This window comes from Notolepis coatsorum, assembly GCF_963971535.1.
Source record: "Notolepis coatsorum genome assembly, chromosome: 18".
Lineage (NCBI taxonomy): Eukaryota > Metazoa > Chordata > Actinopteri > Aulopiformes > Paralepididae > Notolepis > Notolepis coatsorum.
The window spans coordinates 103,429,273-103,452,679 of NC_140182.1; the positions used below are offsets into that span (position 1 = coordinate 103,429,273).

General features: G+C 44.0%; 1 protein-coding gene across 1 annotated transcript in view; it reads left to right on the forward strand.

Moving 5' to 3' along the window:
* gal (galanin/GMAP prepropeptide) overlaps positions 1-20,392 on the forward strand; it is a gene marked incomplete at both ends in the record, with an annotated part of 65,533 nt that extends 45,141 nt beyond the window's left edge. The window contains 3 exons of the mRNA XM_084334926.1: positions 2,171-2,257; positions 9,380-9,451; positions 20,331-20,392. Coding sequence (XP_084191052.1) covers positions 2,171-2,257; positions 9,380-9,451; positions 20,331-20,392 — 221 coding nt within the window. The remainder of the gene's footprint in view (positions 1-2,170; positions 2,258-9,379; positions 9,452-20,330) is intronic.
* Positions 20,393-23,407: the final 3,015 nt, after the last annotated feature.

Below are 23,407 nucleotides of genomic sequence, written 5' to 3' on the forward strand. Positions count from 1 at the left end.
AGCGGGCTGCTGGAGGCCAAAAGAGACGCTTTAAGGACGACACCAGGGACCTCCTAAAGTGTGCAAACATCACACAGCTTGAAACTTTGGCACTCGACAGATCAGCCTGGCAAGTCACTTGTGCCACTGCAGTTTCCCAAATACACCAAACGAACCAAGACCGAAGAACTGAGAGGCGCACGCAATGACACCAGCGGGCGGCTGGCATCCCCCAGGTATCTGGCTTCCCTTGCACCATCTGTGGACGGGTGTGCGGCTCAAGGATCGGACTCAACGCCCACGAGAAGTGGCACCAGCGGCAGCATCGCTAACCCCCCCCCCCCCCTCACCCCATCCCTGGAGCAAGCGTCATCATTGAACACGATGGACAGCTAAGAGTGTGTGTTTGTGTGTGTGTGTTTGTGTGTGTGTTGGTGTGTGTGTGTGTTTGTGTTTGTGTGTGTGTGTGTGTTTGTGTGTGTGTTGGTGTGTGTGTTTGTATGTGTGTGTGTGTGTGTGTGTGTGTGTGTGTGTGTGTGTGTGTGTGTGTGTGTGTGTGTGTGTGTGTGTGTGTGTGTGTGTGTGTGTGTGTGTGTGTGTGTGTATGTGTGTGTGTGTGTGTGTGTGTGTGTGTGTGTGTGGTGTGTGTGTGTGCGTGTGTGTGTTTGTGTGTGTGTGGGTGTGCACGTGCCTCTGTTAAACCTCTCAGAGTTGTTCATTTTAGTTAGTATTATTTATATTAATGTCTTATTCTATTCAATAATATCTTGTTTTACATTTCATGTTTTTGTATTTTCTTTACTCAAAAACCTCTTGAAGCTCTTCGTTATTATTGGAGGAATGACTGACTATAGATATTGTTATTGACTCTAGGAGGCATGACTGACTATAGATATTGTTATTAACTGTTGGGAGGAATTACTTTGACTATAGATATTGTTATTAACTGTTGGGAGGAATGACTTTGACTATAGATATTGTTATTAACTGTTGGGAGGAATGACTTTGACTATAGATATTGTTATTAACTGTTGGGAGGCATGACTTTGACTATAGATATTGTTATTAACTGTTGGGAGGAATGACTTTGACTATAGGTATTGTTATTAACTGTTGGGAGGCATGACTTTGACTATAGATATTGTTATTAACTGTTGGGAGGCATGACTTTGACTATAGATATTGTTATTAACTGTTGGGAGGAATGACTTTGACTATAGATATTGTTATTAACTGTTGGGAGGAATGACTTTGACTATAGATATTGTTATTAACTGTTGGGAGGAATGACTTTGACTATAGATATTGTTATTAACTGTTGGGAGGAATGACTTTGACTATAGATATTGTTATTAACTGTTGGGAGGAATGACTTTGACTATAGATATTGTTATTAACTGTTGGGAGGAATGACTTTGACTATAGCTATTGTTATTAACTGTTGGGAGGAATGACTTTGACTATAGATATTGTTATTAACTGTTGGGAGGAATGACTTTGACTATAGATATTGTTATTAACTGTTGGGAGGAATGACTTTGACTATAGATATTGTTATTAACTGTTGGGAGGAATGACTTTGACTATAGATATTGTTATTAACTGTTGGGAGGAATGACTTTGACTATAGCTATTGTTATTAACTGTTGGGAGGAATGACTTTGACTATAGATATTGTTATTAACTGTTGGGAGGAATGACTTTGACTATAGATATTGTTATTAACTGTTGGGAGGAATGACTTTGACTATAGATATTGTTATTAACTGTTGGGAGGAATGACTTTGACTATACACACTATTACTATGACGACAACAACAATGATGATGATGATGATGATGATGATGATGATGAGTGTCATCATCATCATCATCATCATCATCATCATCATCATCATCATCATCATCATCATCATCATCATCATCATCATCATCATCATCATCATACTTCCTCTACTCAGTGAGTGGACAGCAGCTACTCTGAGAGGTTTGATAAAAAGCTGGATCTTCCTCTCAGTCGGTTCAGAAAGTGGATTCAAATGCTGAAACATTTGTCTCTGGATCTCGATTCCGGTTCCGTTTTCAATTGACTGAATGGAAAGCAGCCTAGCATTCAATACTGTCACCTGCTTGCTTCACCCACCTACTGATGTGATTGGCTGTGTTGATTTGGAATAATCTTCATTGTCCAGATGGGATTGACGGACATCGGTCGCTAGGAGACAAAAGTGGTCTGGCTGGCAAGAGGAACATGGTCCAGGATGAAGACTACAACACAGGTCGTCCTATCACACACCTCGTAACACAACACAGGTCCTCCTATCACACACCTCGTAACACGACACAGGTCCTCCTATCACACACCTCGTAACACGACACAGGTCCTCCTATCACACACCTCGTAACACAACACAGGTCCTCCTATCACACACCTCGTAACACGACACAGGTCCTCCTATCACACACCTCGTAACACAACACAGGTCCTCCTATCACACACCTCGTAACACAACACAGGTCCTCCTATCACACACCTCGTAACACAACACAGGTCGTCCTATCACACACCTCGTAACACAACACAGGTCCTCCTATCACACACCTCGTAACACAACACAGGTCGTCCTATCACACACCTCGTAACACAACACAGGTCCTCCTATCACACACCTCGTAACACAACACAGGTCCTCCTATCACACACCTCGTAACACAACACAGGTCGTCCTATCACACACCTCGTAACACAACACAGGTCCTCCTATCACACACCTCGTAACACAACACAGGTCCTCCTATCACACACCTCGTAACACAACACAAATATATAAACACAAGCAAATATATAAACACAACAAATATATAAACACAGCAAATATATAAACACAGCAAATATATAAACACAGCAAATATATAAACACAACAAATATATAAACACAGCAAATATATAAACACAGCAAATATATAAACACAACAAATATATAAACACAGCAAATATATAAACACAGCAAATATATAAACACAACAAATATATAAACACAGCAAATATATAAACACAGCAAATATATAAACACAACAAATATATAAATACACAAATATATAAACACAGCAAATATATAAACACAGCAAATATTTAACGACAATAAATATATAAACACAGCAAATATATAAACACAACACATATATAAACACAGCCAATATATAAGCACAATAAATATATAAACACAGCACATATATAAGCACAGCAAATATATAAACACAGCAAATATATTATAAACACAACAAATATATAACAACAACAAATATATAAACACAGCACATATGTTTAAATAGAGCCTGGGTTCAGGACTAGTCAACATCATGCCAGACAACAATGTTTAAATAGAGCCTTATAATTTACTTCCAGAATAATAGCAATCATAACACTAGTACTAATAATAGTTAAATATTTCATCCTGAAGAACCAGGCATACTCAGCATATCTCAAGAAATTATGATGAAATAACAACTCTAGTGTTCAGAATGAGGGATTGGTTGGTTTGCCTTCAAGACATCCAACAGAAACTAAATCAAAATACCAGTTAAAAACAGTCAAAACATCAACAATTACTTTTGGACAAGGCGTTGTGTCTTGAGGTACAGGCTTAGTTGGGTTTGGAGTTGGAATGAGGTTTGAGCTGCAGCCTGACTCACCAGTCTGAACACAAGCTAGCTCCTCCCTGGTCTGAACACAAGCTAGCTCCTCCCTGGTCTGAACACAAGCTAGCTCCTCCCTGGTCTGAACACAAGCTAGCTCCTCCCTGGTCTGAACACAAGCTAGCTCCTCCCTGGTCTGAACACAAGCTAGCTCCTCCCTGGTCTGAACACAAGCTAGTTCTGGGTCTGAACACAAGCTAGCTCTTCTCTGGTCTGAACACAAGCTAGCTCTTCTGGGTCTGAACACAAGCTAGCTCCTCCCTGGTCTGAACACAAGCTAGCTTGTGTTCAGACCAGGGAGGAGCTAGCTTGTGTTCAGACTCAGGGAAGAGCTAGCTTGTGTTCAGACCAGGGAAGAGCTAGCTTGTGTTCAGACCCAGAAGAGCTAGCTTGTGTTCAGACCCAGAAGAGCTAGCTTGTGTTCAGACCAGAGAAGAGCTAGCTTGTGTTCAGACCAGAGAAGAGCTAGCTTGTGTTCAGACCAGAGAAGAGCTAGCTTGTGTTCAGACCCAGAAGAGCTAGCTTGTGTTCAGACCAGAAAAGAGCTAGCTTGTGTTCAGACCAGAGAGGAGCTAGCTTGTGTTCAGACCAGGGAGGAGCTAGCTTGTGTTCAGACCCAGAAGGGCTACTAGCTTATGTTCAGACCAGGGAGGAGCTAGCTTGTGTTCAGACCAGGGAAGGGCTAGCTTGTGTTCAGACCCAGAAGAGCTAGCTTGTGTTCAGACCAGGGAGGAGCTAGCTTGTGTTCAGACCCAGAAGAGCTAGCTTGTGTTCAGACCAGAGAAGAGCTAGCTTGTGTTCAGACCCAGAAGAGCTAGCTTGTGTTCAGACCAGGGAGGAGCTAGCTTGTGTTCAGACTCAGAGAAGAGCTAGCGTGTGTTCAGACCAGGGAAGGGCTAGCTTGTGTTCAGACCCAGAAGAGCTCTTCTGGGTCTGAACACAAGCTAGCTCTTCCGTGGTCTGAACACAAGCTAGCTCTTGCCTGAGTCTGAACACAACAAGCTAGCTCTTCTCTGAGTCTGAACACAAGCTAGCTCTTCTCTGAGTCTGAACACAAGTTAGCCCTTCCCTGGTCTGAACACAAGCTAGCTCCTCCCTGGTCTGAACACAAGCTAGCTCTTGCCTGAGTCTGAACACACAAGCTAGCTCTTCTCTGGTCTGAACACAAGCTAGCTCATCCCTGAGTCTGAACACAACAAGCTATCTTTTCTCTGGGTCTGAACACAAGCTAGCTCTTCCCTGAGTCTGAACACAACAAGCTATCTTTTCTCTGGGTCTGAACACAACAAGCTAGCACTTCCCTGAGTCTGAACACAAGCTAGCTCATCTCTGGTCTGAACACAAGCTAGCCCTTCCCTGAGTCTGAACACAACAAGCTAGCTCTTCCCTGAGTCTGAACACAACAAGCTAGCTCTTATCTGGTCTGAACACAAGCTAGCTCTTCTCTGGTCTGAACACAACAAGCTAGCTCTTCTCTGGTCTGAACACAAGCTAGCTCTTCCCTGAGTCTAAACACAACAAGCTAGCTCTTCTCTGAGTCTGAACACAAACTAGCTCTTCTCTGGTCTGAACACAAGCTAGCTCCTCCCTGGTCTAAACACAACAAGCTAGCTCTTCTCTGAGTCTGAACACAAACTAGCTCATCCCTGGTCTGAACACAAGCTAGCTCTTCCCTGAGTCTGAACACAACAAGCTAGCACTTCCCTGAGTCTGAACAAAACAAGCTAGCTCTTCTGGGTCTGAACACAAGCTAGCTCTTCTCTGGTCTGAACACAAGCTAGCTCTTCTCTGAGTCTGAACACAAGCTATCTCTTCCCTGGTCTGAACACAAGCTAGCTCTTCTCTGAGTCTGAACACAAGCTAGCTCTTCTGGGTCTGAACACAAGCTAGCTCTTCCCTGAGTCTGAACACAAGCTAGCTCCTCCCTGGTCTGACACAAGCTAGCTCTTCTGGGTCTGAACACAAGCTCTTCTGGGTCTGAACACAAGCTAGCTCTTCTCTGGTCTGAACACAAGCTAGCTCTTCCCTGGTCTGAACACAAGCTAGCTCTTCCCTGGTCTGAACACAAACTAGCTCCTCCCTGGTCTGAACACAAGCTAGCTCTTCTGGGTCTGAACACAAGCTCTTCTGGGTCTGAACACAAGCTAGCTCTTCTCTGGTCTGAACACAAGCTAGCTCCTCCCTGGTCTGAACACAAACTAGCTCCTCCCTGGTCTGAACACAAACTAGCTCCTCCCTGGTCTGAACACAAGCTAGCTCCTCCCTGGTCTGAACACAAGCTAGCTCTTCCCTGGTCTGAACACAAGCTAGCTCTTCTCTGAGTCTGAACACAAGCTAGCTCTTCCCTGGTCTGAACACAAGCTAGCTCTTCCCTGGTCTGAACACACGCTAGCTCTTCTCTGAGTCTGAACACAAGCTAACTCTACCCTGGTCTGAACACAAGCTAGCTCCTCCCTGGTCTGAACACAAGCTAGCTCCTCCCTGGTCTGAACACAAGCTAACTCTTCCCTGGTCTGAACACAAGCTAGCTCCTCCCTGGTCTGAACACAAGCTAGCTCCTCCCTTGTCTGAACACAAGCTAGCGCTTCCCTGGTCTGAACACAAGCTAACTCCTCCCTGGTCTGAACACAAGCTAGCTCTTCTCTGGTCTGAACACAAGCTAGCGCTTCCCTGGTCTGAACACAAGCTAACTCCTCCCTGGTCTGAACACAAGCTAGCTCTTCTCTGGTCTGAACACAAGCTAGCTCCTCCCTGGTCTGAACACAAGCTAGCTCCTCCCTGGTCTGAACACAAGCTAGCGCTTCCCTGGTCTGAACACAAGCTAGCTCCTCCCTGGTCTGAACACAAGCTAGCTCTTCTCTGGTCTGAACACAAGCTAGCACTTCCCTGGTCTGAACACAAGCTAGCTCCTCCCTGGTCTAAACACAAGCTAGCTCTTCCCTGGTCTGAACACAAGCTAGCTCTTCCCTGGTCTGAACACACGCTAGCTCTTCTCTGAGTCTGAACACAAGCTAGCTCTTCCCTGGTCTGAACACAAGCTAGCTCTTCCCTGGTCTGAACACAAGCTAGCTCTTCCCTGGTCTGAACACAAGCTAGCTCTTCTCATAGTCTGAACACAAGCTAGCTCCTCCCTGGTCTGAACACAAGCTAGCTCTTCACTGGTCTAAACACAAGCTAGCTCTTCCCTGAGTCTGAACACAAGCTAACTCTACCCTGGTCTGAACACAAGCTAGCTCTTCCCTGGTCTGAACACAAGCTAGCTCTTCCCTGGTCTGAACACAAGCTAGCTCCTCCCTGGTCTGAACACAAGCTAACTCTACCCTGGTCTGAACACAAGCTAGCTCTTCCCTGAGTCTGAACACAAGCTAACTCTACCCTGGTCTGAACACAAGCTAGCTCTTCTCTGGTCTGAACACAAGCTAGCCCTTCTCTGGTCTGAACACAAGCTAGCTCTTCCCTGGTCTGAACACAAGCTAGCTCTTCACTGGTCTGAACACAAGCTAGCTCTTCCCTGGTCTGAACACAAGCTAGCTCTTCTCTGAGTTTGAACACAAGCTAGCTCTTCTCTGGTCTGAACACAAGCTAGCTCTTCCCTGGTCTGAACACAAGCTAGCTCCTCCCTGGTCTGAACACAAGCTAGCTCTTCTCTGAGTCTGAACACAAGCTAGCTCTTCTCTGGTCTGAACACAAGCTAGCTCTTCTCTGGTCTGAACACAAGCTAGCTCTTCTCTGGTCTGAACACAAGCTAGCTCTTCTGGGTCTGAACACAAGCATAGACTCCCTGGTCTGAACACAAGCTAGCTCTTCCTTGGGTCTGAACACAAGCTAGCTCTTCCCTGGTCTGAACACAAGCTAGCTCTTCCCTGGTCTGAACACAAGCTAACACTTCCCTGGTCTGAACACAAGCTCTTCTGGGTCTGAACACAAGCTAGCTCTTCTCTGAGTCTGAACACAAGCTAACTCCTCCCTGGTCTGAACACAAGCTAGTCCTCCCTGGTCTGAACACAAGCTAACTCCTCCCTGGTCTGAACACAAGCTAGCTCCTCCCTGGTCTGAACACAAGCTAGCTCTTCTCTGGTCTGAACAAAAGCTAGTAGCTCTTCCCTGGTCTGAACACAAGCTAGCTCCTCCCTGGTCTGAACACAAGCTAGCTCCTCCCTGGTCTGAACACAAGCTAACTCCTCCCTGGTCTGAACACAAGCTAGCTCCTCCCTGGTCTGAACACAAGCTAGCTCTTCCCTGGTATGAACACAAGCTAGCTCCTCCCTGGTCTGAACACAAACTAGCTCCTCCCTGGTCTGAACACAAACTAGCTCCTCCCTGGTCTGAACACAAGCTAGCTCCTCCCTAGTCTAAACACAAGCTAGCTCTTCCCTGGTCTGAACACAAGCTAGCCCTTCCCTGGTCTGAACACAAGCTAGCTCTTCTCTGGTCTGAACACAAACTAGCTCTTCCCTGGTCTGAACACAAGCTAGCTCCTCCCTGGTCTGAACACAAGCTAGCTCCTCCCTAGTCTGAACACAAGCTAGCTCTTCTCTGGTCTGAACACAAGCTAGCTCTTCTGGGTCTGAACACAAGCTAGCTCTTCTCTGGTCTGAACACAAGCTAGCTCTTCCCTGGTCTGAACACAAGCTAGCTCTTCCCTGGTCTGAACACAAGCTAGCCCTTCCCTGGTCTGAACACAAGCTAGCTCCTCCCTGGGTCTGAACACAAACCTCCCAGGTCTCCTCTCTCAACCTGCAATGAATTCACGTCACGTTAAAGTAAATGAAAAAGACCATTTCTGCATTTTTCTGTACAAGCCAACGGCTCTCCTTGCTGTCAACAAGCCTAGTGCACATGGAGCTAAACTTCAATACGAAAACCCCAGTACCTACACTCACAGCCTGTCGCCTTGGTAACACAGATACACTGACAGCCTGTCGCCCTGGTAACACAGATACACTGACAGCCTGTCGCCCTGGTAACACAGATACACTGACAGCCTGTCGCCCTGGTAACACAGATACACTGACAGCCTGTCGCCCTGGTAACACAGATACACTGACAGCCTGTCGCCCTGGTAACACAGATACACTGACAGCCTGTCGCCCTGGTAACACAGATACACTGACAGCCTGTCGCCCTGGTAACACAGATACACTGACAGCCTGTCGCCCTGGTAACACAGATACACTGACAGCCTGTTGCCCTGGTAACACAGATACACTGACAGCCTGTCGCCCTGGTAACACAGATACACTGACAGCCTGTCGCCCTGGTAACACAGATACACTGACAGCCTGTCGCCCTGGTAACACAGATACACTGACAGCCTGTTGCCCTGGTAACACAGATACACTGACAGCCTGTCGCCTTGGTAACACAGATACACTGACAGCCTGTCGCCTTGGTAACACAGATACACTGACAGCCTGTCGCCCTGGTAACACAGATACACTGACAGCCTGTCGCCTTGGTAACACAGATACGCTGACAGGTGGTTGTTTTCCTGTACTTAAATGAATGGGACGACATCGCCAGGATTAATTGTGGGATGAGACTCCACACTCCACCACCATCACGCTATGTCACTTTATAAACAACCATTTTCACCAGTCGTTTCAGACCCAAGGGTTAGCTTGCGTACCGTTCAGCCATGTCATCTCGGTGGCTATAGATTGTGATGCCATTATTAAAGTCTCTTTGATGTTGTCTCTCTCTAGGATTGTTGAGGACAGCAGATGAAGACATTATTCACACAGTCATCGACTTCCTGTCCTACCTCAAACTGAAAGGTCAGTTCCACTCCCCCAAATCCAAACAACTCAAGTTACAAATGCTCTGAGCTGACCATAGACCACTGTTTCACTGCCACACGACAGCCGGTTAACCCTTTCACTGTGACAATACAGAATGTTAGCCCTTTACTATCACATAATCAGCGGAGATAATGATGCTAATGTTGGAGCATCGCCGTCGGTTGTGTGATAGTAAAGGGCACCTCTGTATTAAATGCCGGTTCATTCATGCTTTGAGGCACAATTCCTGACAGGATTTTATAATATTGTATTTTATAATATTGTAGCTTGACAATTTTAAGAAACTACACTCTCAGCTGAGAGTCAAGAAACGACACTCTCAGCTGCACCTCTGTGAGTCTAGAGGACTATGGGCAGTACAATTACTTTCTCAGTCAGTGCTAAGTGCAGTCATCTTATGCAGCATCACTTTTCACATCAAAACAAAAGTAGAACTGTAATGTGGACGTTTGCATATTATTAACATTGACAAACATATTTACAATCTATGAATGCCAATTTCATGGGCAGTACACTTACTTTCTCAGTCAGTGCTAAGTGCAGTCATCTTATGCAGCATCACTTTTCACATCAAAACAAAAGTAGAACTGTAATGTGGACTTTCGCATATTATTAACATTGACAAACATATTTACAATTAGCATTTTATAAAGTAGAACTGTAATGTTTACTTTCTCAGTCAGTGCTAAGTGCACCATCCCTTTTCACATCAAAACAAAAGTAGAACTGGAGACTTCCGGTTTAGCTCGAGAATGGAGTAAGTCGCATTAAGTCGGGAGCTCCTCTCCCGTTATTTTTATTTTGCTTTTAAAAGCCTCTTTTTACACCACCAATGCGTTTAAACCTTGACGTATATATCAACTGAGATCTTCAACTAACTATATTGACTGAAAGAATCAAGATGGCACCAAGGAAAGAGAAACCGGGAACTAAATCAACTGCAGACGATCCGATTGTGGATACGGGTTCCGTGCGTGACAGAGCAAGAGATATCGAGACAAAAACAGCTGAGACTGCCACCTCTTACACCGTCCCCACCACCTCCGCCGATATAGATTTTCTTGCTAAGCTAATAAAGACCTTAACTGATAAGGTTGACGCTATCAAAGATTCTATCGATACCAAAATCGAAGAGACAGCGGCTGGTGAACATATCGAACGTACTGTTGCAGTGGAAGCCACCTTGGATGAACACACGCAGAGATTCGATGTGGTCGACTGAGCTATATATGACTACAACGAGAAGCTAACGGCTAAGATAGATGAAAACAACGAGAAGCTAACGGCTAAGATATTCGAACTCGAATACCATTCCCGTAGATTGAATATCCGTATAGTGGGTCTGGATGAGTCAGTGAGCTGTGTACAATACCTCGTTTGCGGCAGTGTTACTTGAAATCCTGGGATCGGGTATCCTCTCTATGCCACCTGAAGTGGATCAGTGCTACAGAATTGGATCCCGAATTAACAGCAACAACAAACCTAGGGTGGTTATTGCTAGCCTACGTCAAATTGGAACAAGAGATATGATTATTCGGGAGGCACGGAAGATGAAGGGTATTCTGAAATACAACGGGAAACCAGTTTATTTCTACAAGGATTATTGCTGTGAAGTTGTGATTCTACAAGCCTGTTACAAGCCAGCGATGTCTCTACTTTATGAGAAAGGTCTCAAGCCCACACTGTGGTATCCTGCAAAGCTTTCCATCGTCGATAAAGACGGACGGAGGGTTCATCTCTCCTCGCCTAAAGACGCTGAGAACTACATGCAGGACCCACTACGTGAAGGATAGGCTTTCCTTTTTTTCCTGATCACTGTGTTATGGCTTTAACACCAAACGGCGTCAAATACATTTTGTAACCTTGATTTATAAATAGGTTAATATTTGATGCTGGATATCGTATTATTTTAATGGTTCGCTATATCTGGGCCGGCTAGATCTATGAGTTTTATGCAATTCATTGTGTGGGGCCTGAGGTTTCCCCTGTGTGGGTACACTTTTCTGTTGCTGACATATTGGAATATTCTGGAACTCTAACAACGGTCTGTGACATATTGGAATATGCTGGAATTTTAATAACGTTCTGTGACATATTGAATGTTCTGGAACATTAACAACATTCTGTGACTATACACACAGCTTAGACCACCTCCGGAGGAACAACAGTCTTCACAGCGGAACATCGCCCACCCCTGGCTTGGGGGACGAACTGCATATACGTATTTAAAAACCTTCTTATCATTTCGCAATAGCTCCACTACTTTTCCATTTTATTTCATCCAGATGTTTAAACTTAGCAAAGTTCTTTTAAGATTTGAGTAAATGTTCTATACTCTTTGAGGTTTCTCTAATTTAGTCCAATACCTCTTTTTTATTCTTCAGTGTGTTTTAACTTACACAAGTTCGTATAAGGTTTAAGTGAATATACTTTGATATTTGAGGCATATTTTTATTTTTATTTTAAATTTTATTTTCATATCTCCTTTTTATTTAACGGGAGAGTGGCCAAGCCACTGTTGACATTCTACTAATGGTAGAATAGATAGTTTTAGATCCTATGGCAATTTGCATAGGAAAGTTAAGGATGAATTGCTCGTTTTGGGCAGACTGGTCGTGTACTTTAAAGGGAGGGAGGGAAATGGGGATAGGGGATTATATGTATGTGTCTTCTATATGTTTGTTATCATGCTCAAGCACGGCTCTCAACAGGACCTCAATAGTTGGATATATATCTATTATGAATCGTTACTCCAGACGAATTACACACAGAAATACTGCAACATGTTTAGATTATGGCTAGTTTGAATATATTGATTTGGAATACTGGGGGTCTAAACATGCAACATAAACGCAAATGCGTGCTTACATTGATAAAAAACAAACAGGTTGATGTGGCTCTTTTAAGCTAAATGCACCTTATATTGGCTGACAATGGTAAGCTGGCGGATAAAATATATCAAAACATAAGCTACTCATCTTTTGGAACTAGATCTCGTGGTATAGCTATAGTTGTGAAACGAAAGCTGAATATTAAATTGTTGGACGTATGGTCTGATGCAGACGGACGAGTAACCATTGCTAAGATAGAATACAGTAACAGGAAAATCGCTTTGGTAGCTGCTTACGCCCCTAATCTTTACGATGCTAACTTCTACGCTACGCTCACTAGAACAATGTTGGATCTACCTGAGTATTCATTTATAACTGGTGCGGATTTTAATGCCATCTGAGATCCCTTGATTGATAAATCTAATATCACCACTTCCAATGATCAGAAACAGGCCTCTAATGCATTACAGGCTTGGGCCAAGGATACAGGTGTAAATTATCTGTGGCGACTACTCAACCCAACGGCCAGAGAGTACTCTTTTTTCTCAGCAAGACACAAGACATTTTCTAGAATAGATTATGTTTTTGCTTCCCCTAGACTATTTGATAGCTTTGACGTGTAATTGGTACCCAGTGCCCTATCAGATCACAGCTATTTACTCCTAAAGGGCTTTTTTAGTAGAATGACTTCCCAAGCCCCAAGATGGCGTTTTAACCCGACACTGTTGAAAAACACTGAATTCAATTTACAATTCAACATTAAACGAAATGATTTCCTGCAGATTAATGCGGGTTTGGTACAAGACCCCAGAATGTTATGGAGATCGGTAAAGGGTTTTATTAAGGAAAACACTACTATCTTTGCCTCCAACCTCCGCAAGAAACGTCAATCCAAATTGGTAGAACTGGAAATGCTACACTCGTTGTTGTTCTCCTCTTTACAACGCAACTACTCATGTCAATTGGAGTCTCAAATCAAAGTGTTAAAAAAAGAGATTAACTCCATTTTAAGACAACAATCTGAATTTCAAATACGCAGTACAAGACAACATTATTACTTTCATGGCTCTAAACCGAGTCACCTACTAGCTATGAAGATACGATCCAATGCACAATTTGCTGATATACCCGCTATTAAGGACCAACAGGGACTTGTTACAGACCCCAAGAAAATCAACGAGATTTTTAGTGCGTTTTACTCTAACCTATACAAGTCAGAAGTGGTATTCGATCATAATAAACTGGATTTATTTCTTGATCAAATTAACCTATCTAAAATTTCAGAGGAAGACGCTAAACGGTTAGATGCACCTATTACACTAGAGGAACTTAGGGAGGCTATATCTGAATTGCAAAGTGGTAAGGCCCCTGGATGGGATGGTATTCCACCAGAACTGTACCTCTCATGTTGGGATGTAATTGGACCCCTATTACTTGACATGATTTTATACTCAATCAAAGAGGGGAACTTCTCCAGGGACGTTAATATGGCACTTATAACTGTCCTCCTTAAAAAAGACAAAGACCCCACCGACTGTGGTAGTTATAGACCCTTAAGCCTCCTCTGAACCGATATTAAGCTGTACGCTAAGGTACTAACCATCAGACTTCAAAAGCATATGACATCTTTAGTTCATCTTGATCAGACAGGCTTCATAAGAGGCCGCCTGATCACAGATAATATTAGACGGTTACTGCATGTGATAGATGCCAGCAAGGAAGCTGTACCTCCTGTAGCTGTATTATCCTTGGATGCGATGAAGGCCTTTGATAGGTTGGAATGGTCTTATTTATGGGCAGTACTTGGAAGGATGGGGTTAGGAGATGGATTTATTAATATGATCAAAGACCTATACACAGATCCGTCGGCCATGATTATAACAGGGAAATTCACCTCCCCAAACTTCCCTGTGTCGCGTTCGTCCAGACAGGGTTGTCCTCTTAGTCCCGGACTGTTTGCTCTATCTCTAGAACCTCTGGCACAGTATATAAGACAATCCCAATCCATAGAGCCGATCTCAATTAAGGGCACACAGAATCATATCAGTTTCTATGCGGACGATGTAATAATGTTCATGCAAAACCCTACCACCTCACTACCTCACTCTTCTCAAGGTAATAGATGATTTTGGCAATCTATCGGGATTTAAGATAAACTGGCCGAAATCGGCCTTCCTTCCACTTAATGTGACTGCGAAGGCTACCTCACTCCCAGTAAATATACCAATGGTAGAACACTTTAGATGTCTTGGAGTTGAAATATTTTGCACTATTTGCCAAACGGTGAAGTATAATTATACCGGATTCCTAGATAGGATCACAAACGACTTCGGCAGGTGGTCAAAACTAAAAAACTCAGTACAGGCCCGAGCATCAATAGTTAAGATGGATGTTTTGCCTAGAATCAACTTTTTCAGTTGGTTACTCGCAAAAACTACAATCTGCAGCATATAAATTTATTTGGAACAATAAACCTCCACAAATAAAAAGATCCAATGCACAGAGAAATAAAGCTGACAGGGGTTTAGCATTCCCAGACTTCAGCTACTATTTTAAAGCTTTCTCGTTAAGACCACTGATCACCTGGTTTGATTCTCAAGCATCTGTATCCTGGAGACCATTAGAGGAGAACATAGTGGCACCACATAGACTGCAGGATATAGTATACACCAACTTATCAATTAAGCAATGCAACTTGAAATTTGGCCCTCTTATTACACATGTGATTCGGATATGGCGTGACACACAGAACAAATTTACTAACCAACATGAATGGCATAGTCATTCTCCCCTATTTAATAACAATTCACTCCTTATTGCACAACAACCTATCAGATTTACCAAATGGGAAAAGAAGGGCATACATACATTGGGGGATGTCTTCAACGACCGGGGTTTTTGCACCTTTAAAGATATATCTAACAAATTTAACCTTTCTATCTACAATTAAGAGCAGCTTTAAGGGCCCATGGAGTTCCATTAAAGGTGCCACTTGAGCACCACAGATATCACAAATTATTTTATGGAAAGGAGACATCGAGAGGCTTCGTCTCTGATTTTTATCGTCACTTACTTACGTCCTCATATGAGGTCCTTCCTCTAGACTTAGTCTGGAGGAAGGATATACCAAACTTGGAAGTAGATTTTGATTGGGATGAAGTTTGGGCAAACGTACGGCTTTCATCACGCAACCCGGATCATCAACAGATTAATCTTAATTTTATTCATAGGACTTACTTAACTCCTAGACGTTTGCACCTAATGGGGCTTAAACAAGACTCTCGATGCACCTTATGTTTAAACTGTGATATTGGTACATTTATGAATATGTATTGGGAATGCCCTCCTATTAAGATATTCTGGGAAGAAGTAACCACGCAATTATCAGAATTTTTATTTCTGACCATACCTGTACTGCCTTCTGTATTGTTGTTGAATGATGTTTCTCAGTTAGCAGCCTCTATACAGTTAAAGATACTAATTTTGTCCGGTCTCACGGCTGCTAAAAAGCTGATAGCATCATGCTGGATTCAACCGGATAAAATGTGCCGGAAGGTATGGGTTCTTACCTATCTCGATGTGATTTATCTAGAGATATCTACCGCACGAATTTTAGGTGTTAATGAAGCCAGCATAGCAATCTGGTTAGATGTGGTGGAGAGGATAAAGGTTAGCATATGAATTTGTAATTCCTGGTGTTAAACGGAATAATGGATGGATTGGCCAAGAGGGGGTCCTGGGGGGGGGGGGGGGGGGAAGAGCGAGCAAGAGCATATGTATTGTATTGTATTTATTATGGGTAAATCTTTTAATCTACATTTATTTTGATTTAAGTACTGGACTATTATTGTTATTATTATGTCAATAATACTTCTGTGATTTATTGTGGATTTCTACTGTTAATGTATTGTGTGTCCGGTTTTATGTAAAAAAAGGGGTAAATAAAAAACATTTGTTAAAAAAAAAAGGTAGAACTGGAATGTGGACTTTCTCATATTAGGTCACAGTGTGCGTAAATGTGCCCTGTGGATTATACGTGCCCCATGTAAAATATTTAAACAACCATTAAGCAGTGTTGGGCAAGTTACTCAGGAAGTATAGGAGTTTGCTGAAAGCAGGATGAGAGATTTTAATTGCATAGTGAGACAAACAACAAACCAAAACATTGACATCTAACTTATCTTTAGATATTTACTCAACCTCTAATGTCTAACTATGAATGAACACAACACTCTAACTTACCATCTTTAGACAATAAAGTACTCAACCTCTACTGTCTTTAACTATGAATGAACCCAACACTCTAACTTACCATCTTTAGATAATAAAGTACTCAATCTCTACTGTCTAAAAATTTAAAAGTCAATTAACGACTGATGGCTGTTTGTTGTAGAGGGCGGTGGCAGACCGGCATTTACCGGCATAAACTTACGCGAACTTTAGCGCACATGGAGGCAAACTACTTTAGGGCACATGGAGGCGAACTAAAGTCACGGAAACAGCTGTTCTTGGAGGAAGATAACTGCCGTACATAAGGGGGGCGTAATAACGTAGGTCAGTGGCCAATCAGAGGGCAAAACTCGAATGCGGAAATACGAGTTGTTTGGGCTTCAAATAGACGCGACCTGACCACACACCACTGTTAAAGGGAGCTGACCACACACCACTGTAGAGACCTGACCACGCACCACTGTATAGACCTGACCACACACCACTGTTAAAGGGAGCTGACCACACACCACTGTAGAGACCTGACCACACACCACTGTATAGACCTGACCACACACCACTGTTAAAGGGACCTGACCACGCACCACTGTAGGGACCTGACCACGCACCACTGTTAAAGGGACCTGACCACACACCACTGTAGGGACCTGACCACACACCACTGTAGAGACCTGACCACACACCACTGTTAAAGGGACCTGACCACACACCACTGTAGAGACCTGACCACACACCACTGTAGGGAGCTGACCACACACCACTGTAGGGACCTGACCACACACCACTGTAGGGACCTGACCACACACCACTGTAGAGACCTGACCACACACCACTGTTAAAGGGAGCTGACCACACACCACTGTATGGACCTGACCACACACCACTGTAGGGACCTGACCACACACCACTGTAGAGACCTGACCACACACCACTGTAGGGAGCTGACCACACACCACTGTAGGGACCTGACCACACACCACTGTAGGGACCTGACCACACACCACTGTAGAGACCTGACCACACACCACTGTAGGGAGCTGACCACGCACCACTGTAGGGACCTGACCACACACCACTGTAGGGAGCTGACCACACACCACTGTAGGGACCTGACCACACACCACTGTAGAGACCTGACCACACACCACTGTAGAGACCTGACCACGCACCACTGTAGGGAGCTGACCACGCACCACTGTAGAGACCTGACCACGCACCACTGTAGGGAGCTGACCACACACCACTGTAGGGACCTGACCACACACCACTGTAGAGACCTGACCACACACCACTGTAGAGACCTGACCACACACCACTGTAGGGACCTGACCACACACCACTGTAGAGACCTGACCACACACCACTGTAGAGACCTGACCACGCACCACTGTAGAGACCTGACCACACATCACTGTAGGGACCTGACTATGCACCACTGTAGGGACCTGACCACACACCACTGTAGGGAGCTGACCACACACCACTGTAGGGACCTGACCACACACCACTGTAGGGACCTGACCATGCACCACTGTAGAGACCTGACCACACACCACTGTAGGGACCTGACCACGCACCACTGTTAAAGGGACCTGACCACACACCACTGTAGGGACCTGACCACACACCACTGTAGAGACCTGACCACACACCACTGTAGAGACCTGACCACACACCACTGTTAAAGGGACCTGACCACGCACCACTGTAGATACCTGACCATGCACCACTGTAGGGAGCTGACCACACACCACTGTAGAGACCTGACCACACACCACTGTAGAGACCTGACCACGCACCACTGTAGAGACCTGACCACGCACCACTGTAGAGACCTGACCACACACCACTGTAGAGACCTGACCACACACCACTGTAGATACCTGACCACGCACCACTGTAGAGACCTGACCACGCACCACTGTAGGGACCTGACCACGCACCACTGTAGAGACCTGACCACACACCACTGTAGGGACCTGACCACACACCACTGTAGAGACCTGACCACACACCACTGTAGAGACCTGACCACGCACCACTGTAGGGACCTGACCACGCACCACTGTAGGGACCTGACCACACACCACTGTAGGGACCTGACCACACACCACTGTAGAGACCTGACCACACACCACTGTAGAGACCTGACCACACACCACTGTAGGGAGCTGACCACACACCACTGTAGAGACCTGACCACACACCACTGTAGAGACCTGACCACGCACCACTGTAGAGACCTGACCACACACCACTGTAGAGACCTGACCACACACCACTGTAGGGAGCTGACCACACACCACTGTAGAGACCTGACCACACACCACTGTAGGGACCTGACCACACACCACTGTAGAGACCTGACCACACACCACTGTAGAGACCTGACCACGCACCACTGTTAAAGGGACCTGACCACACACCACTGTAGAGACCTGACCACACACCACTGTAGGGAGCTGACCACACACCACTGTTAAAGGGACCTGACCACACATCACTGTAGAGACCTGACCACACACCACTGTAGAGACCTGACCACGCACCACTGTAGGGAGCTGACCACACACCACTGTAGAGACCTGACCACACACCACTGTAGAGACCTGACCACACACCACTGTAGGGACCTGACCACACACCACTGTAGAGACCTGACCACACACCACTGTTAACCCTTTCACTGCCACACGACCGCCGGTTAACCCTTTCAATGTGACAATGCAGAAGGTTAGCCCTTTACTATCACACAACAATGATGCTCCATCATTAGCATCATTAGCGCCGTGGATAACAGTATATAATTACATACAGAGGACTTTAACATGCTGAACTATAGTCTATATAATGACATACAGTAGGTCTATAATATGCTGCACTATAGTCTATATAATGCCTTTTAGAAGGACTACAGGATGGGCAGGATAACTAACTAACTACTAGTGACGTTTATTCTATGAGTAGAGCGCTGGTTTCCAAGGAAAAATTCAAACTGGAGATTGGTTTCAGAGACAATGGCTCAATTGATGAAAATATGATTTATTCAGCAGACAAAAGCAAAGCAGGTTACACAGCACATCAGCAAAGGTCCATCCTTGACACAGCCTCTTCCAGACTGCGTGTCTTACTGTTCAATATGAGTGGTTTATATTTCCCCAAACCGAATCTAACGCTGTTCTGTAATTGGCTATCACTACTGGCCAACTGGATGGGTGGGTTTCTGATGGCTGAAAGTGTGTGAGTCATCTATCCATTGGTCATGGGGTGTGTTTGATCAGATTGCTCTAAAGCCAGTTAGTCCTGTGTTGGTTCAGACATTGGTCTCTGGGAGGCCACACGCATGTGTGTGTGTGTCTGTCGTTAATCAGGTTTACACCAAAACTGGTCCCTGAGAGGTCATGTGAGACAGAGTGTGTGTGTGTGTGTGTGTGTGAGTGTGTATAAATGTGTGTCACATGAATCTAGTGTGTGTGTGTGTGTGTGTTTCAGACCGACAGCTGTATTTGTGTAACCTAGTATCAAATCAATTTTCTATATGAATTAAATTGTTACTTCACGAGGCAGTACAATAATACCACTATAGCAATAGGCAACACTGTCAGTCTGCAGGGCCAAATGAAACAATACTTTATGCTGTACAAGTACAACAATCTAACTAGACTAAAATGAGCTTCTGCTATAAAGAAAATACCATACAGGTGCACAGCAACAGAATAATAGAATACAAACTCTAATCAACATGCAAATAGTATAGGACCTCTACATACAACACTGGTGTTCTGTCGTTTCAGAGATTGGAGCATTGGACAGCCTTCCCTCTTCCCTGACGTCAGAAGAACTGGCCAACCGCTAGTCTCCGTCTGTCTGTCCTCCGTCTGTCTGTCCCTCTGTCCTCCCAGCTCCTCTCTCTCTCTGTCTGTCTGTCCCTCTGTCCTCCCAGCTCCTCTCTCTCTGTCTGTCCTCCGTCCATCTGTCTGTCTCTCTGTCCTCCCAGCTCCTCTCTCTCTGTCTGTCCTCCATCCATCTGTCTGTCTCTCTGTCCTCCCAGCTCTTCTCTCTCTCTGCTGGGCAGGGAGATGTCCCCTCACGTCTGTCCTTCAGGAAACAGAGAGAGAACCGTCTTCACACTGATCCCTGATCCAAGTCAGAGTTTAACCCTTTGTTGCCCAGCTCTGTCCGTGAACTGGCACACAGGCCCTCCGACGGCCCTGTTTGTGTGAACCTGTAGTTCCAGTGTCTACCAGCAGGGGGCCAGGTGGCCTCAGACAGTTCACAGGGTTAGAGTCTGTCGCCTGAGTGAGCAGCTCCTCAGTGTTCCAGAGGAGGTTCTGTTCCACCTGATCCAGTTGTGTCTGTCTGGTTCTGTTGTGACCCGTTGTGATCTGAGACAAAGGAGCAAATAAAAAATGGCATCTGACTCACATCTTGACTTTATTCATTTAAACTGTTTCTATTTCTGCACAGCATGAGCCTCAGGAGGAGGCAGTACGTCTTAACCTCTTAAGCCCAACGGGTCCGGTCCCAAGATGACATCACGTCATAAATCAATCTCTCTAGACTGTATGACATTAGGTAGCGATTTATTTTTCAAATGTATCCAAGAATAAACATCACAACATTTTTGGACATTAAGTTGTCCGGTGGTGTTCTGGCCGTGTTCCGAGAGACAACAAAATATTACAAGATGTACATTGTCAGATCTTTGTTACAACACATACAGGAAGTTAGAATGTTACACCAACACATACAGGAAGTTAGAATGTTACACCAACACATACAGGAAGTTAGAATGTTACACCAACACATACAGGACGTCAGAATGTTACACCAACACATACAGGAAGTTAGAATGTTACACCAACACATACAGGATGTCAGAATGTTACACCAACACATACAGGAAGTTAGAATGTTACACCAACACATACAGGACGTCAGAATGTTACACCAACACATACAGGAAGTCAGAATGTTACACCAACACAGACAGGAAGTCAGAATGATTGATAAAGGATTTGCACTACAACTCGTACACCTACTGTGAATTGTACCTAAATTGCACCTCGTCCCATTTCTGCCTTGCACTATATAGTATTGTATATTAGTACACTGCACAGTATTGTATATTGTATGGTAACTACGTCTATTCTGCATCGAACATTGTACATATGTCTAAACTGAACACTGTGACCTCATTTTTTTACTTCTAATTTGACTATGTTATTTTATTTCATACTTATCTTGTCTTGCACAGTCTCTGGAGCGTAACAGTAAGAAGCATTTTGTATAAAAGTATTCTGTACTTCTGTATGACAAATATTAAAGAAACTTGAAACTTGAATGTTACAACAACACATACAGGAAGTCAGAATGTTACACCAACACATACAGGAAGTCAGAATGTTACACCAACACAGACAGGAAGTCAGAATGTTACAACACATACAGGAAGTCAGAATGTTACACCAACACATACAGGAAGTCAGAATGTTACAACACATACAGGAAGTCAGAATGTTACAACACATACAGGAAGTCAGAATGTTACACCAACACATACAGGAAGTCAGAATGTTACACCAACACATACTGGAAGTCAGAATGTTACACCAACACATACAGGAAGTTAGAATGTTACAACACATACAGGAAGTTAGAATGTTACAACAACACATACAGGAAGTCAGAATGTTACACCAACACATACAGGAAATCAGAATGTTACAACACATACAGGAAGTCAGAATGGTACAACACATACAGGAAGTCAGAATGTTACAACACATACAGGAAGTTAGAATGTTACAACACATACAGGAAGTCAGAATGTTACACCAACACATACAGGAAGTCAGAATGTTACAACACATACAGGAAGTCAGAATGTTACACCAACACATACAGGAAGTCAGAATGTTACAACACATACAGGAAGTCAGAATGTTACACCAACACATACAGGAAGTCAGAATGTTACAACACATACAGGAAGTCAGAATGTTACACCAACACATACAGGAAGTCAGAATGTTACACCAACACATACAGGAAGTCAGAATGTTACAACACATACAGGAAGTCAGAATGTTACAACACATACAGGAAGTCAGAATGTTACAACACATACAGGAAGTCAGAATGTTACACCAACACATACAGGAAGACAGAATGTTACAACAACACATACAGGAAGTTAGAATGTTACAACACATACAGGAAGTTAGAATGTTACAACAACACATACAGGAAGTCAGAATGTTACACCAACACATACAGGAAGTCAGAATGTTACAACACATACAGGAAGTCAGAATGTTACAACACATACAGGAAGTCAGAATGTTACACCAACACATACAGGAAGTTAGAATGTTACACCAACACATACAGGAAGTCAGAATGTTACAATAACACATACAGGAAGTCAGAATGTTACACCAACACATACAGGAAGTCAGAATGTTACAACACATACAGGAAGTCAGAATGTTACAACAACACATACAGGAAGTCAGAATGTTACAACACATACAGGAAGTCAGAATGTTACAACACATACAGGACGTCAGAATGTTACAACACATACAGGAAGTCAGAATGTTACAACACATACAGGAAGTTAGAATGTTACAACACATACAGGAAGTCAGAATGTTACAACACATACAGGAAGTCAGAATGTTACACCAACACATACAGGAAGTCAGAATGTTACAACACATACAGGAAGTCAGAATGTTACACCAACACATACAGGAAGTCAGAATGTTACAACACATACAGGAAGTCAGAATGTTACAACACATACAGGAAGTCAGAATGTTACACCAACACATACAGGAAGTCAGAATGTTACACCAACACATAC